Source organism: Rhincodon typus, chromosome 19 (genome assembly GCF_021869965.1).
Source record: "Rhincodon typus isolate 14 chromosome 19, sRhiTyp1.1, whole genome shotgun sequence".
NCBI classification, from domain to species: domain Eukaryota; kingdom Metazoa; phylum Chordata; class Chondrichthyes; order Orectolobiformes; family Rhincodontidae; genus Rhincodon; species Rhincodon typus.
In genome coordinates, this window is record NC_063350.1 from 90,339 (window position 1) to 108,855 (window position 18,517).

The window sequence follows — 18,517 nt, forward strand, 5'->3', positions numbered from 1 at the left end:
CTGGTATGGAGGGAAGGTCTTATGAGGAAAGGCTGAGGGTCTTGAGGTTGTTTTCATTAGAGAGAAGAAGGTTAAGAGGTGACTTAATAGAGACATACAAGATGATCAGAGGATTAGATAGGGTGGACAGTGGGAGCCTTTTTCCTCGGATGGTGATGGCTAGCACGAGGGGACACAGTTTTAAATTGAGGGGTGATAGATATAGGACAGATGTCAGAGGTAGGTTCTTTACTCAGAGAGTAGTAAGGGTGTGGAATGCCCTGCCTGCAACAGTAGTAGACTCGCCACTTTAAGGGCATTTAAATAGTCATTGGATAAACATATGGATGATAATGGAATAGTTTAGGTTAGATGGGCTTCAGATTGGTTTCACAGGTTGGCGCAACATCGAGGGCCGAAGGGCCTGTACTGCGCTGTTATGTTCTATGTACTACACACTCAACTAACTCAAGCTTTGCCCTGCCAAAATTTGGAGATCTCTTTATAGAATCAAAGAATAGAGTTTGCACTATCCTTTGAAACAGCGAATAACCTTGAACTGATCCTCGCCATTTCCCTGTACGTGTCCTGAAAATGTTTCGTTTTGAAAACCCCACTTGAACTTTCTCCATCACGCACTCAGCGCACACCAGATCCTTCTCCACTGCCTCTTTGAAAAAGCTTTTCCTCATATGGCCTCCTCTTCTTTTGCCACTTACCCTAAACCTGTGCCCACCTTTCCACCAAATAGAACTGTATCTCCCTATTTACCCTGTCCCAAACCCCTCATGCCTTGAATTGTTCATGACATGTTTAAGTCGGTAAAAGTCTGATTGCTTGTTAATTCTGCAGATATCAAGGGTATCTCTGAAGAGACTACAACTGGAGTGCACAATCTCTATAAGATGTACAAGAACAAACAACTTAAAATTCCTGCCATCAATGTGAATGACTCTGTAACTAAGGTAATACATTTTATTGAGGTTTCTAATATATTATGCAATTAATTACCTCTGCATTTGAGATGATTTCTGAAGTTGTTGTTCAGAGTTGACTTTGGCTTTGCTAAATAAAAACCTTGGCTTCTCCTTTTTACAATTGCAAATGGGCACTCAGTTTCTGTGATGGAGGCAAATTCAACCTGGGTATGTGAAAGGGAATTGCGGAGTTATTTGAAAAGCAATCAAAGTGCAAATTTACAGAGTGCAGGCAGGAGAATAGCACTTTGGAGAGCTGGCACATGCATGATGGATTGAACAGCTGCCAAAGTTGTTCATTTTGGAAGGGAGAACAAAAGAACAGTATTATTTAAATGGAGAAAAGCAGAATCACAAAGGGACTTGGGTGTACTTATGCACAAAATGTACAAGTGCAGCGAGTAATCAGAAAGTTGAATGGAATGTTGGCCCTTATTTGAAGGCAAGTGTACAAGATGCTGGTGAGATTACGTGAAATACTGAGATATGTTTTGGTCTTCTTGTTGAAGCAAGGACGTCATTTCATTGGATGCAGTTCAGAGGAAGTTTGCTAGGATGACCCCTGGTTTGGAGGCATTGTCTTACGAGCAAAGGCTGAACAGGTTGGAACTTTACTGACTGGAGTTCAGAAGAATGTGGGGTGATTTCATTGAAAAATTTTGCATTCCTAAGGAGTTTCACAGGATAAATACTGAGAGGATGTTTGGAGTCATATCTGGCACACAGGATGATGATTGTAGTTGTTGCAGGTCAGTCATCCCAGCTCCAGGACATTCTGCAGTAGTTCATCTTGATAATTTCATAGGCCCAACCACCATCAGCTGCTTCATCAATGACCTTCCCTCCATCATAAGTGGAGTGGTTGTCATTGATTGTGCAATGTTCAGCACCATTCGAGACTCCTCGAATGCAGTCCTTGTTCAAATGCAACAAAACCTGGACAAAATCCAGTAGCAAGTATCAATTGAGCCACACAAATGCCACACACCGACCATGTCCAATAAGAGACAATCTAACCATTGCTGCTATCAACATCCTTGGGATTACTGTTGACCAGAAATTCCACTGGACTCATTACGTAAACATAGTGGCTACAAGAGTAGGTCAGAGGCTAGGAATACTGAGGCGAGAAATTAACTACCTGATGCCCCAAAACTGTCCATCATGTGCAAGGCACAAGTCAGAAGTGTGATGGAATGCTTCCCACTTGTCTGGATGGGTGCAGCTCCACCAACACTCTAGAAGCTCAACGCCTTCCAGGATAAAGCAGCCCACTTGATTTGCACTACATCCACAAGAAACGACTCCCTCCACCACTGATGCTTAAAAACAGTAATGTGTACCATCTACAAAATGCACTATAGAAATTCATCAAAGATTCTTAGACAGCACCTTTCAAACCAACAACCACTACTATCTAGAAGGACAACGACAGCAGGTACATGGGAACATGACCACCTGCAAGTTCCTTTTCAAGTCACTCACCATCCTGACTTGGAAATACATCGCTGTTGCTGGGGTAAAATCCTGGAATTCATTCAGAGTGCTTTGTGGATCAATTTACTGAATGTTGACTGTAGCTTGTCAAGAGAGCAGCTCACCACCAGTTTTTGAAGGGCATGTAGGGATGGGCAATAAATGCTGGACCATCCTATGATGCCCACATCCCTTGAGTTAATGGGGAAGAAAATTTCCCCTCAGGCGTAGTCTCAGAATAAATAGGTGTAAATTTAAGACTGAGATGAGGAGGAATTTCTTCTCTGTGGGTTAAGTGTCTTTGAAACTCCAAGCCACAGAGAGCAGTGAGGCGTTTCAAATCAGCCATGAACCTATTGAATGACGAAGCAGGCAGGAGAGGCTGAACAGCCTGCACTTTTCCTATTTCTCATGGGTTTATCGAATTAATCAAAATCGTTCTGACAGGACTGAGTTTTCAGTGGACATAGTTTATGTTTCTGGTGCAGTGGTGTTATCCCTACTGCTTGGCCAGAAGGGCAAGTTTCAAGTTCCAACTGCACCAGAGATGCATTATAACGTGTCTGAAAAGTTTATTCTAACTATCTACTATGTCCATCAACTCTCCTTTATCAATTTTGTTAATAAGACCTTCAAGAAAACTCCCAATAAAATTAATCAAACATGATTTCGCATTTGCAAATACATGGTGACTTTCCCCAATGAAATCACGATTAATCAGGTGTCTATTCTATCTTTTATCATTGACTCTGTAGGATCATGAGATATAGGAACGCCATTCGGCTCATAGAATCTGCTCCACCAATTCTCAACCCCAATCTCGTGTCTTCTGCCTGTAAGCCTTGATCCCCTGCCTAATCAAGAACCGATCTTCCTCGGTCTTGAATATGCTCAATGACTTGGTCTCCATAAGCTTCTGTGGCAGTAAGTTCCACAGATTCACTGAAGAAATTCCTCCTCATGTCAGTTTTAAAGGGTTGTCCATTCAATCTCAGGCTGTGCCCTTGAGTCCTAGTCTCTCCTACTAATAGAGTCATAAGAGATGTACAGCATGGAAACAGACCCTTCGGTCCAACTCCCCCATGTCGATCAGGTATCCTAAATAAATGTAGTACCATTTGCCAGCATTTCGCCCATATCCCTCTAAACCCTTCCTATTCATATACCCATCTAGATGTCTTTTAAACGTTGTAATTGTACCAGCCTCCTCCACTTCCTCTGGCAGCTCATTCTATACATGCACCACCCTCTGCATGAAAACGTTGCCCCTTAGGTATCTTTTAAATCCTTCTCCTCTCACCTATAACCTATCCCCTCTAGTTTTGGACTCCCCCACCCCAGGGAAAAGACCTTGTTTATTTACCCTATCCAAACCCCTGATAATTTTATTAACTTCTATAAGGCCACCCCTCAGACTCTGATGCTCAAGGGAAAATAACCCCAGCCTATTCAGTCTCTCTTTATAGCTGAAACCCTCCAACCCTGGCAACATCTTTGTAAATCTTTTCTGAACCCTTTCAAGTTTCACAACATCCTCCCTATAGCAGAGAGGCCAGAATCTCTCACCGTATTCCTAAAGTGGCCTAACCAATAGGACCCAGTCAATAGGATCCTGTACAGCAGCAACATGACCTCTAAAGTCCTGTACTCAATGCACAGGTTAATAAAGGAAAGCATACCAAATGCCGCCTTCACTATCGTATCTACCTGCGACTCCCCTTTCAAGGAACTATGAATTCTGTGGCTGGTTCGTTAGTTTGCAGACATTTCATTACCCTGCTGGTTAACATCACCATTGCAACCTCCGATGAAGCGCTGTTGTGTTTTCCTGCCTGGTATTTAAACTCTCGGGTCTGTTGGATTTGATTACCTCATTCTCGGGTTCAGTAGCACATCTCTGCTCTTATATTCTAGCCCTCTTGAAATGAATGCAAGCATTGCATTTGCTTCTGTAACTGCCAGCTCAAACTGCATGTTAACCTGAAGACAGCCATGAACCAGGACTCCCAAGGCCCTTTGTGCTTTAGATTTCCCAAGCCTTTCCGCATTTAAAAAATAGTCTACGCCTCTAATCTTCCTACCAAAGTGCTTAACCTCATTCTTTCTCATATTCTATTCCATCAGCTACTACTTTGCCCACTCTCCTCACCTATCCAAGTCCTCGTCCAGCCAGTCCGCTTCTTCTTCACCACCTGTCTCTCCACCTATCTTAGTGACGTCTGCAAACTTAGACATTAATAGGGATGAATTGCACTAACTAGATAGCTGTAGTCCCAACTCTGACCCCTGTTGAACTCCATTAGTCACTGGCTACCATCCTGAAAAGGACCCCTTTATCCCCACTCTCCGCCTACTGCCAGTCTGCCAATCCTCTGCCCTTGCCTCAATACCATGGGCTCCTGTCTTTAGTGGCACCTTGTCAGAAGCCTTCTGGAAAACCAAATGAATTATGTCCACTGGCTGTCCTTTGCCTAACTTGCATGTTATCTCCTCCAAGAATTCAAACTGATTTGTCAAGCGTGACCTCCCCTTGATGAAGCTGTGCTGACTGGGTCCTATTTTCTAACACTTCCAAGTACTTTGCATCCTATTCTTTAAAAACAAATTCTAAAATCTTACCATCGACTGAGACCAAGCTAACTGGCTTAGAACTTCCTGTCTTCTGCCTCCCTCTATTCTTAAACAAGGTGTTACTTTAGCCATTTTCCAGTCCTCTGGGACCCTCCGTAACTCTAGTGATTCCTGAAAGGTCAACCAAAGCCTCCACAATCTCCTGAGTTATCTCCTTCAGAACTCTGGGTTTGTCTATCCAGGCTGCATGTTTCTTTCAGCTTCCCCAGCGCCTTCTCCTTAGTGACAGTCACTACGCATCTGTGCCCCAATTCTCTTGAAGTTCTAGTTTGCTAATGGTGTCTTCCACCATGAAGACTGATGCAAAGTATCTGTTCAATTCCTCTGCCATTTATTTGTTCCCCATTACTACTCCAGTCTCATTTTCCAGCAGTCCAGTGTCCACCCTTGCCTCTCTCTAACCTATTTAAATATTTAACAAAAACTCTTGCCATCTTCTTTTATATTACCAGCTTGCTTACCCTCATCTTCTCCCACTATTGCATTTTAGTTGTACTGTTGGTATTTAAAAGCTTCCCAATCCTCTGGTTTCCCACTAATCTTCACCACATTGTATGTTTTTGCTTCCATGCTGTCCCTGACTTCCCTTGTCAGCCATGGTTGCTGCCTGCTCTCCTTAGTATGCTGCTTCTTTCTTGGGGTGAATTTCTGCTGTGCCTCCTGAATTACCCACAGAAACTCCTGCCATTCTTATTTAATACATTACATCTGACTCGAACTTCTCCCTGTCAAACTTAAGGTGAATGCTATCATTCAATGTTCACTACTCCCTTAATCTGAATCTCCCTGGTCAAGTTTGCCTCATTACACATCACCAAACCCAGAATTGCCTGTTCCCAAGAGGGCTGCACAAACTGCTCCAAAAATAACAATCTCCCAGACATTTCACTAATTCCTTTCCTTGGGATCTGCTACCAGCCTCATTTTCCCAGTATCCCTGCAGACTGAAGACCCCATGATTATTGTAACAATGCATTTCTTACATACCTTTTCTATCTTCTGATTTATTTTCTGCTTCAAGTTCTGACTACAACTAGGAGGCCAGTACATAACTCCCATCAGGATCTTTTGTCCTTTGCAGTTTCCCAACTTTACCCACACAGATTCTTTGTCTTCTGACTTCTTACTGTCAATTTAATTTCAAATCTTACAAACAAGTGAAACCTGTCCCCATCTCCTGTCCTTGTATCCTTGGATATTTAATTCCCAGCCCTGATTCCCTTGCAGCCATGTCTCTGTGATATTCACAGCATTGTACCCACCAATTTCAATCTGCCTTTCCATGCTGTCTGTCCTATTGCTTGCTCTGAAAACCTCAATAACCTCTGCTGAGTTGCCATCCCCCACCCCTCCAAAATTTGTTCTATAATTTTCCATGCAACTGAATGCCACCCTCCCTCCCTGAGCTATTTAGTTTAAAGCCCTATTCGCAACCCTAGTTCTGCAATTCACCAGCACTCTGGTCCCAGCATGATTCAGGTGAGGCCCATAACATCAGAACACTCCTTCTCGTTCAGACATTTTGTCACCATGCTAGGTGACATCATCAGTGGAGCCTCTGATGAAGTGATGTTATTCTACTCCACTTGGAATTTATACTGTCTCATCTGTTATGGTGAGTAGTGTCATTTCTGGTTTTGATCTGTATGGATTTGTATATGGGGTTCAATTCTACGTGTTTGTTGATTGCATTATGGGGGCAGAACCATGCCTCTAGGATTTCCCGTGCGTGTCTATGTTTGATTTGGGCTGCTATGGTTACCTTTTCCCAGTTAAACTGGCCTTCATTGTCTGAGTCATCGATTCATTAGAGGCTCCACTGATGACGTCACCTAGCATGGTGATGAAACACCTGAACGAGAACAAGTCAGCTCGGCGAGTAAGTCAACAACTTCATCACAACCTGAACTACAGATCTTTGCCAAAACTTTAATCAGAACACTTCCATCTCCCCCAGTACTGGTGCCAATGTCTTATGAATTCAAACCCGTTTCTCCAAAACTAATGTTTGAGCCATGCTTTTACCTGTTTAATCTTATTGACCCTGTGCCAATTAGCTTATGGCTCAGGTAATATTTTGGACATTTATTACTTACTTGGTTCTACCTTGTAATTTAGCCACTAGCTGCTCATATTCAGTCAGCAGAACCTATTTCCTCTTTCTACCTACATTGTGGTGCCTAAATGGACCATGATAACTGGGTCTTTCCCCTCCATTCCAGGTTCCTCTGCAGTTCAGATGAGAGATCCTGAACCCGGGCACCAGTCAGGCAACACAGCTGTCAGGACTCTTGATCCTGGCCACAGAACATTGTCTATTCCCCTGACTGTACTATTCCCAATTGTAACTACATTCCTCTTTTCTTCCCCCTCTTGAATGGTGCCTTGTCAGTTTTCTCATCCTATTTACAGCCCTGCTCTCATCTACTTGGAGCAAGAATCTCAAACCTGTTAGGCAAACTCCAGGGCTGAGGTTCCTTCAGCACTACCTGCTGGATCCCTCCACTGTCTCACTTGATGTCACACAATCCTGTCCCTGACCACTGACCAAATTCAAGACAGTTAATCTAAGGGGTGTAAATGCCTCCTGAAACATAGTATCCAGGTAACTTTCCCCCTCACTGGTATGTTGCAGTGTATGAAGCTCAGACTCCAGCTCATCAACTCTGAGCCAGAGTTCCTTAAGCAACCAATATTTTCTACAGGTGTGATCACTGCAAGCCATAATGGGGTCCACTAGCTCTCATATCACTTGAAGAACAATACAGCACAGGAACAGGCCTTTTGGCCCTCCAAGCCTGCACCAACACATCGTGCCCTTCCATGCTAAAACTGTCTTCAATTACAGAATCCATATCCCTCTATTCCCTTTCTATTCATGTATTCATCCAGATGTCTTTTGAATGCTACCATTGTGTCTGCTTCCACCAACATCTCTGGCAGTGCATACCAGATACTCACCACCCTGCCTCTTACGTTTCTTTTAAACTCCCCCCTCGCCACCCCCACCTCTTGCACCTTGAACCTGTGTCCCCTAGTAATTGACCCTGACCCCTCCACCCTGGGAAAAAGCCTCCTGTTTTCCACTCTATCCACACTATTCACAATCTTATAAACTTCTATCAAATTGCCCCTCAACCACCTGCGTTCCAGTAAAAACAAATCCAGTCTTATCCAAACTTTCCTCATAACTAAAATCTCCCATACCAGGTAACATCCTGGTGAACCTTTTCTGTTCCCTCTCCAAAGCATCCACATCTTTCTGGGAGCATGGTGATCAGAATTGTACTCAATATTCCAAGTGTGGCTTAAGTAAAGTTTTATAAAGCTGCAGCATAACCTGTCTGTCCCTCTACTCAATGCTACTTCCAATGAAGGCAAGCATGCCACAAGCCTTTTTTTCACTAACCTTCTCTACCTGCCCAGCCACCTTCTGTGATCTGTGGACCCATATACCCAGATCCCTCTGCATATCAATACTCCTAAGTGTTCTGCCATTCGCTGTATAATTTCCAGCTGTACTTGATCTTCCAAAATGCATCACCTCACATCTGTCTGGATTGAACTCCATTTGACATTTTTCTGCCCATTCTTCCAACTGATCTATATTCTGCTGTATCCTCTGACAATTTCCCTCACTAACCGCAACCTTTCCAATCTTTTGGAGTATCGTCCACAAACTGATTAAATCAGCTATGTTTCCCTCCAAATCATTTATGTCGATCACAAACAGCAGAGGTCCGTGCACTGATCCCTGTGGACTTCCACTAGTCACGGCCCTCCATCCCAAAAAGCATTATTCCACTGCTATCCTCTGTCTCCTATGACTAAACCAGTTCTGTATCCATCGTGTCAGCTCACCCATGATATGATGTGACTTCACCTTTTGTACCAGTCTGTCATGAGGGACCTTGTCAAAGGTTTACTGAAGTCCATGTAAACAACATCAATTGCTTTTATGTCATTAATTGCCTTTGTCACTGCCTCAAAAAACTCTGGCTAACAACACATTGCTTGGCCCTGCATCTGTATTTTGTTTACATATTTCTTAATTTGATTTTTAAACATTTCCTACCTGTGTTTTTGTTTGTAACTTGTAAATACTTCCCTTATTTACCTTCAATCTGAGTATAACCTATAATCAAAATCTTAGCTATTGTCAACCACTGAACTTCTGTTTTCTTGTGATGTCACACTTTATTCTGTTAAAAAGAGCTTACATACTGAGTTGAAAAAGCAAGCAAAAAAAACACCTGTTGCCCTGTGCATTGAATTTCCACACTGCCTCCAAATTCCTCACGCTGTATACTCATTCGGGCTGTGTCAGACTTCGGATGAGAATTTTCCTTCGTAACCATGTGCAGCTTACTCTAGTAAGTTGAAATGTCATAACAAGGCTCTGAGCCACGAGCAGGAAATTGGGGTTAGTATAGTTTGGTTGGCTCAGTGTTGATAGGCTGAAAGGCCTCTTCTGTGCTGTATGACACTCTGATTCTATTATCCCCATAACCCTTGGGTGAGCTGGCATGATGTAAGACAAACACATTTGTAGTTACCTGTTTTCTCGCTTGCATCCTTCTTAAGTACTAGGATGACATTTGCCACCCTCCAATCGGCAGGAATTATTCCAGTCAATCACTGCATTATTTACAATTTACATAGGTAATTTAGAGTTGGGGGCCAAGTGTAGTGTGTCAGAGTTCACAGATCACACTGAAATGACTGGTAGAGCAAAGTGCAGAGGGCACTAAAAGTCTGCAGAGAGATATACAGTTTGTGAGTTGGCAAGGGTCTGGCAAATGGAGTACAATGTTGGTAAATGTGAGGTCATCCGTTTTAGTAGGAATAACAGCAAAATGGACTATAAATGGTGAAAAATGACAGCATGCAGCTGTGCAGAGGGACCTAGGTGTCCTTGTGTGTGAATGCGTGAATCACAAAAAGGTTGGTTTGCAGGTGCAGCAGATAATTAAGAACACAAATGGAACATTGTCCTTCATTGCTAGAGGGATGGAGTTTAAAAACAGAGAGGTTATGCTGCAGCTGTATAGGGGGCTAGTGAGGCCACACCTGGAATACTGTGTAGTTTTGGTCTCCTTACTTGAGAAAGAATGTACTGGCACTGGAGGGAGTGCAGAGGAGGTTCACTAAGTTGACTCCAGAGTTGAGGGGTTGGTTTATGAGGAGAGATTGAGTACACCAGGACTATATTTAATGTTTTAACAAAGATCTATATAGGACTATATTCATTGGAATTTAGTAAAAATGAAGGAGGATCTTGTATAAACATATAAAATTATGAAGGGAACAGATAAGATAGAAGCAGGGTAGCTGTTTCCACTGGCGGGTGAAACTAGAACTAGGAGGCGTAGCCTCAAAATAAGAGGGAGCAGATTTAGAACTGAGTTGTGGAAGTATTTCTTCACCCAAAGTGTTATGAATCTGTGGAATTTCCCTGCCCAGTGAAGTGTTTGAGGCTACCTCATTGAATATTTTTAAGGCAAAGATAGATTTTTGAACAGTAAAGGAATTAAGGGTTATGGTGAGGTTAAGTGGAGCTGAGTCCATGAAAAGATCAACCTGGTCTTATTGAATGGCAGAGGAGCCTTGAGAGGCCAGATGGATTACTCCTCCTATTTCTTATGTTCTTATCTCTAATCACCTTCTAACAGTCAGATGAAGACCATCAGGTCTTAGATCTCTAGTTAGGGAAATTTATTCCATTTTACTCAGTGAAAATAATCAATTAACTGCACTACCATTTCTCTATTCCCCATTATAAATTCTGCTGCCTGTAATGGACCCAAAAGCACTCTGACTCCTCCCTTCCCTTCCTTGACATTTCTGTTTCCATTTCTGGGGATAGAGTGGCCACTAATTTCCACTACAAACCCACTGACTCCCACAGCTCCCTGGAATATACATCCTCACACCCCACTTCCTGTAAAGACTCCATCCCATTCTCTCAGTTCCTCCATCTCCATCGCATATGTTCCGATGAGGCCAACTTCGACAAGGCAGCCTCTGAAATGTCCACCTTCTTCCTCAACCGAGGATTCCCCAGCTCTGTTCTCTACAAGGCCCTCAACCAGGTCTGACCCATCTCCCGCACTTCCGTCCTCACCCATTCTCTTCCCTACCGCAACAGCGAAAGGGTTCCCCTTATCCTCACCTACCATCCCACCAGCATCAACATCCAGAAGATCATCAGACGCCATTTCTGCCACCTCCAGCGAGATGCCACCACCAGGCACATATCCCCCCCCCGCCCCAGTCCGCCTTCTGCACGGACCATTCCCTCTGGGACACCCAGGTCCACACTTCCTTCACCCCCAACATCTCACTACGGCACCTTCCCCTGTAACCGGCGAAGGTGCAACACCTGCCCATTTACCTCCTCCCTCCCCAGTATCCATGGGCCCAAACATACCTTCCAGGTGAAGCAACACTTCACCTGCACTTCCCAGAATCTAGTCTACTGCATTCACTGCTCACAATGTGGTCTCCTCTACACTGGGGAAACGAAGCGTAGACTTGGCGACCACTTCACAGAACATCTACGTTCTGCTCGCAAAAAAGACCCTGAACTACCTGTTGCCTGCCACTTTAACGCACCACCCTGCTCCCTCGCCAACATCTCTGTCTCTGGCTTGCTGCAGTATTCCAGCGAAGCCCAATGCAAGCTGGAGGAACAACACCTCATTTCCCACTTGGGGACTCTACAGCCCTCCGGACTCAATATTGAGTTCAATAATTTTAGGGCCTAAACTCTCCCATATCCCAGCCCCCTACCCCACACACCAAGTCTTATTGCCACATAGCCTGCCATTACACACCCCCTGTTGTTAGTCACTAACAGTCCCCATTAACAACTATTCACCCTCCCAGCCTGATCATTAGCAACTCCTTTGTCTGTCCAACTGTCTTTCTCTCTCTTTGGGCTCTATCCTATGGTTTACACCCTACCCCACCCACCTCCCTATTTTCTGCATATAAACTGACGTTTTCCCAGCCTGGTGCTACTAGCATGCTCTCCTGCATTCTTAATTGAATCAGGGCTGGTCTCCTGGCTTGTGGTAGTGGTAGAGTGGAGGGACATGTCGAGCCGTGAGGTTGCAGATCTTGTCAGAGTATGATTCGGTTGAAGGTCCACAGCACCTCATGGATGCCCAGTCCTGAGTTGCTAGATCTGTTTGAAGTGTGTCTCATTTAGGACGGTGTTAGTACTGCACAACACACTAAGGTCTTATCAATTTGAAGGCAGGACTTCATCTCTGTAAAGACTATGCAGTACTCACCCTTACCAATACTGTCATGGACAGATGCATCTCTAGCTGGTAGAATGGTGAGGATGAGGTCAAGTGCATTTTTCCCTCTTGGTTCCCTCCTCTCGCCACAAACCCAGTCTAGCATCAATGTCCTTTAGATCCCAACCTGTTTGATCATTAGTGCTGTTGCTGAACCATTCTTGGTGGTCACCGTTGAAATACCTCACCCAGAGTATATTCTGCATCCTGCCACCCATTCCCGAGTACTGATGGTATGAAGTAATCAGCAGGAAATCAATGTTGCGGACTCTTAGGTTATATCCAGGGATGGCAATGGCATCTGAGACATTGCAAGGTATGAATGGGTGAGCATGACGCTCAGGCTGTTTCTTGTCTGATTTGTGAGAAAGCTTCCAATTTTGACACAAGGCCCCTGATGTTATTCAGGAGAACTCGGCAAAGTCGACAGGGCTGTTTTTGCCATTGTCATTGCTGGTGCCTCGGCTAATGTCAGGTAGTCCCATCTGATTCATTTCTTTTTTGACACTTCATAACAATTGCTACAACTGCGTAGCTTGCTAAGTCATTTCAGAGGGCTGTCGGGGTCAACCACATTGCTGTGCGTCTGGAGTCACACGTAGGCTAGACAGGTGAGGATGGCTGATTTCCTTCCATGAAGGACATGAGTGAACTGCAGGGATATTTCCAACAATTGGCAGTGGTTTCGTGGTCAACATTAGACTCTTAATTCCAATTATTTATTAGATTCAGGTTTCACCATCTACGTTGGCAGATTCAGCACAGTTCCCTGGAACGTTACATCTTTCCTATCCTGTAGGCCATCGTTCTGTTTTCTTGCCTTTATAATCGCCCTTATTTGTTTTCTGAAAAAGGTATTCTTGGACTAACTCCTCACTCCCTCAAATTGAATGTAAAATTTAATCCTAATAAATTCCTGCTACCTTGGGGCCCCTTCACAGATCATTAATCCAATCTTGTTGCACAGTACCAGATCTACTATAGCCTGTTCTCTGGTACATTTCAAAATATGCTGTTCTAAGAAGCTATCCTGAAAGTATTCCGGAAACTCCTCATCTAGGCTATCTTTACCCATCTGACTTTTTTCCAGTCTGTATGTAGATTATCACCACGCCATTCTATCAAACTTCTGGTATATATTTTCAGTATATCAGGAGGACAGAGGGATTACATAGGGAGAATATTTCTGGCTGGGAAGCCTAGCAATCACCTGCAGGTTGTAATTAACATTTGGCAGTCTGTCAGAGAGCAAAACACTTTGTACAGAGAAACAGGACTTATGATTCTATTGAAATTTTGAAGCCAAGCTGTTTAATGGCCGACATAGACCATAAGCAAATAATGGTCAAGATTAAAATAAATTCAGAGCTGATCTCGGACTCCATTTATCATTATCCTATCTTTAACAAAAAAAATTTTTTATTTAGATTGCACCTGCCACATCCTAACAACATTTCCAAAATGTTTCACAGCCAATGATTTAGCTTGAACTGAGTTACTGTTATCTTGTAGGGAAATACAGTAGGAAATTTGTGCACAAAATATGTAGGATTGAATAATTGGTTTCATTGTTGGTTGAAAGAAACATGTTGGTCAGAATTGTGGGAGAGTTCCCCAGATGCTCTTTGAATAGTCTGATGGGACCAGTTGCATCCACTGAATGGAAAGAGCGCCTAGAAGCTGGAGCATCCTGAATGCCTATTGAAGTGACAAACCGCGATAATGTGCTCAAGTCTTGCATAGGGATGGAATGTGTGACCTTCCAAAGGAGAAATGCCACCAATGAAGCAAAACCAAGCCTTAATAGATATTTAAACAACAGTACCACATCCATGCTCCAGTACAAACTTTAGCATGTGTTCTTTCAAAATCTGCTGGGAAAATATTGCAGTTTTTAAAAAAAGATTCAGTAATACGTCATCTGTGATATATTGTTTTGATGGCACTTTCTCAAATATTGTGCTAGTGAGGTGCATTCAGGAAGGTTCTGTGGAATCGCTTTTGAAGGTTTTTAAAGCCGCTTATGCTGGTCAACACAAAGCTAACTGCAGTTACGGAAATTAAGTAATTGCTGCTGAAATTATTTTTTAAAAATTAACTTTAAAAATAGGTGAAATTTTAGTATATAGCTTGGAACCAATAACTTTGTGTTGGGAATTGTAGAGGAAACTAACTATTTATAAAATATGCACACAGAAGCAGAAAATAACCACAGAGTATTCTGTACCTTTAAATAAAACCTCAACTTTGCTGGCCATCAAGGGTTCAGATAAGATTTACAAGGATGTTGCCAGGGTTGGAGGGTTGAGCTACAGGGAGAGGCTGAATGGTCTGGGGCTATTTTCCCTGGAGTGTCAGATGCTGAGGTGTGACTTTATGGAGGTTTATAAAATTATGAGGGGCATAGATAGGGTGAATAGTTGAGGTCTTTTTCCTGGGGTGGGGGAGTCAAAACTAGAGGGCATAGGTTTAATGTGGGAGGGGAAAGATTTAAAAGGGACTTCAGGGGCAGCTTTTTCACGCAGAGAGTGGTGGGTATATGGAATGAGCTGCCAGAGGAAGTGGTGGAGGCTGGTGCAATTACAACATTTAAAAGGCATCTGGATGGGTATATGAATAGGAAGGGTTTAGAGGGATATGGGCCAAATGGTAGCAAATGGGACTAGATTAATTTAGGATATCTGGTCGGCATGGACAAGTTGGACCAAAGGGCCTGTTTCCTTGCTGTATAGCTCCGTGACTCTCGAGTATAAGAGTTGGGACATCACATTCAGGTTGTACAGGATGTTGATGAGGCCTCTTCTGTGTAGTCCTGGTTGCCTTGTTATAGGAAGAATCTTATTAAACTGGAGAGGGTTCAAAAAAGATTTACAAGGATGTTGCCGGGCATGGACGGTTTGAGACATTAAAATAGACTGGAAAGACTGGAACTTTTTTCACTGGAGCGTCAGAGGTTGAGGGATACCCTTGGTCAGATTTATAAAATCATGAAGGGCATAGATAAAGTGAATTGTAAGAGTGTTTTCCCTAGGGTGGGGGAGTTCAAAACTAGCGGGCATGTTTTTAAGGTGACAAGAGGGAGATTAAAAAGAACATGAGGGGCAACTTTTTTTATACAGTAGTTCATGTACGGAATGAACTGTCTGAGAAAGTGGTAGATACAGGTGCATTACAACATTTAAAAGACGTTTGGACAGGTACATGAATAGGTGACGTTTGGAGGGATATGGGCCAAGCACAGGTAGGTGGGTTTAGTTCAGGTTGGGTACACAATTGGACCGAAGGGTCTGTTACCCAGCTGTATGACCCTGACTCCACATGAAAATTAGAAGACGTTTCCAGAATGAAAGTAGGAGGTACTTTATGCAGTGTATGACACATGGTTGAAACAAATTATGCAAATGGCAAGTGAGATAGATAGATTTTTATTATCCAAACCTAGTTAGGGTTTTGGAGTAAAGGCAAGTAGATGGTGTTATGTCACGAATCAGTCATGATCTCAATGAATGGTGGAACAGGATATTCAGAATCTCTCTCTTCATTGACTATATTTAAAGTTGAGGTTGGGAGATGATTTGATCTTTTTGGGAATTCAGGGATGTTGAGAGTGGCTATGAATGTCGATAGATTTGAGCTGGATGATCAGCTGTGATTGTATTCAGTGGTAAAACTGGTTTGAGAGGCTGTATGTTCTACTCCAATTTCTGAAGTTGTAGATTATGTGCAGTTCTATTAGGGTCCTCTGACCATTGGTCCATAAGTTATGGTGTTAATCTATCCCTCCATGTACTCTGTTCCAACAAAGAGTTGATGCATTTGAAAGAAACTGGAAACAGTGGAGTGACTGGTGGGCAGCGAAGTTATTTTATTGGTTTCTTATCTCTCTCAATTTTTTTCTCCAGAGCAAGTTTGATAACCTGTATGGGTGCCGAGAATCACTTATTGACGGTATCAAGCGTGCCACCGATGTTATGATTGCTGGTAAAGTAGCTGTGGTGGCAGGATATGGTGATGTGGGCAAAGGTTGTGCACAGGCTTTGCGAAGCTTTGGAGCCAGAGTTGTTATAACAGAAATCGACCCCATCAATGCTCTACAGGCTGCTATGGAAGGTAAGGATAAAATATAAGCTGGAGTCCACTGAACTTTGTAGATGAAACGTAAGCAATATCCAATCCTCTCTACTCTTTCTTGTAACTGAATGCAGTAAGTCCTCACTTATGCCGATGAGAGTGTGGGAGGAATGCTAAGTATGTATGCAGATGACACAGATTGCCCAGGTGGTTGACAGTGAGGACAAAGATGTTAGGTTACAGAAAGGGTCAGAACGGCAGATAAATGGCAGATGGAGTTTTAACCCTGATAAAGTGAGATGATGATGCACTTCTGAAGAAGTAACAACACTCAACAAGGGATTACTCCATAAATGGCAGGACTCTAGGAAGCTAAGAGGGAAAAAGGGATCTTGGGGTGCTGGTCTAGGACATTGAAAGTTTTTGAGAAGATTTGTAGCTCGGGTTGTAGATAAGGTTGTAGGCTTGCTCACCAAGCCGGTGTGTTTGATTGCCGATGTTTCGTCGCCCTGCTAGGTAACATCATCAGTGCACCTCTGGCGAAGCATTGGTGTTCTGTCCCACTTGTTATTTATATGCCTCGGTTTTCTGGGGTGGTTGGTGTTACTCCCGGTTCTGTTTTTCAGTGGTTTGTATATCGGGTCCAGTTCAATGTGTTTGTTGCTGGGAATTCCTGTTGGAATGCCAGGCCTCCAAGAATTCCTTGGCATGTCCCTGTTTGGCTTGTGCTATTATGGATGTGTTGTCTTTGTTGAACTCGTGTTTTCCTTTTGTCCATGTGAATCGAGACCAGTGTCTAGCAGGGTGATAAAACATCTGCAGTCAGACACTGGCTTGGCAAGCAAGTCTACAACCTGGTAGCGAGATAGATTAATAGGATAGTTAATGCAGCGTATGGGATGCTTGCCTTTCAGTCGTGGCATAGATTATAAGAGCAGGAAGATCATGTTGGAGCTGTACAGAGCTTTGGTTTGGCCACAGCTGGAGTACTATTTGCAGTTCTGGTCACCACAATATAGGAAGGAAGTAATTGCACTGGATGGGGTGCAGAGGAGATTCAGTAGAATATTGCCTGGCATGAAGCATTTCGGTTTTGACGAGAAGGTGGATAAGCATGTGTTATTTTCTTTGGAACAGAGAAGTTTGAGGTGAGGGAGGTTTGATGACTGTGTACACTACTATGAAAGCCATGGACAGGGTGAGTAGAAAGTAGCTGTTCTCCTTAGTCAAAGGATCACTAACAAGGGGGCATAATTTTAAAGTGAAAGGCTGGAGGCTTGAGAAAAAAACTCCATTTCTCATCTCCCTGAAAGCTTTGCTCGGCTAATTTTACAAAGTAATTTGACTGTAAAATCATCAGGTTTGTCCACAGCCCAAATTAAACTGTTGGCCTTGTTTCCAAGAAATGACATAGGTTAACTCTTGGTGAAAAGTCTGTTTCCTGGACATTCAGAAAAATGTCCGGGCAGCTCAATATCTTCCTGTTTCCATGTGGCTCATAAATAGAAATATGAATTTCCAACTCGACTGATAGCAAAGGCAATCCCAAAATTTTCTGTAGTCTTATGAATAGAAAAATGTGATCAAAGGACAAGAACAAGGAGATGATGAGTACATGCGTGATATTAAATGAATACTTTTAGATCTGTCTTCACGAAAGAAGCAGGTGCTATCCAGCCATGGTGACTGAAGAGTTAATTCAGTCACAAGAAGGGTTTGAAATTAATGAGATATTATACTGTCTGTACTTAAAGTTGACAAGGCATAAGAACTAGTTGAGATACACCCAAGGATCTAACAATGGAAATCAGTGAGCCACAGATGTTTGTTTCTTTCAGTCTTCCTTGGACTGCAGGGTGGTGCGAGAGGACTGGAGAATTGCAAACATTATGGCCCTGTTCAAAAAAGTTGTTCACGTTGGCACCAATGACATGAGGTAGTGAAAAGGGTGAGGTTCTGAGGAGAGAATATAAGTAATTAGGCACTAGGTTAAAAAGTAGGTCCTTGAGGATAGTAATGTCTGGATTACTCCTGGTGCCACTTACTAGTGAGAGTAGGAATAGGAGAATAAAACAG

At 43.1% G+C, this 18,517-nt stretch overlaps 1 protein-coding gene across 1 annotated transcript in view; it reads left to right on the forward strand.

Annotated features, from left to right (window-relative positions):
• The window catches only part of LOC109926066 (adenosylhomocysteinase A-like), a 68,772-nt gene that overhangs the window by 27,197 nt on the left and 23,058 nt on the right, over positions 1–18,517 (forward strand). The window contains exons 5-6 of the mRNA XM_048608492.1: positions 832–944; positions 16,273–16,480. Of these exons, the coding sequence (XP_048464449.1) occupies positions 832–944; positions 16,273–16,480 (321 nt within the window). The remainder of the gene's footprint in view (positions 1–831; positions 945–16,272; positions 16,481–18,517) is intronic.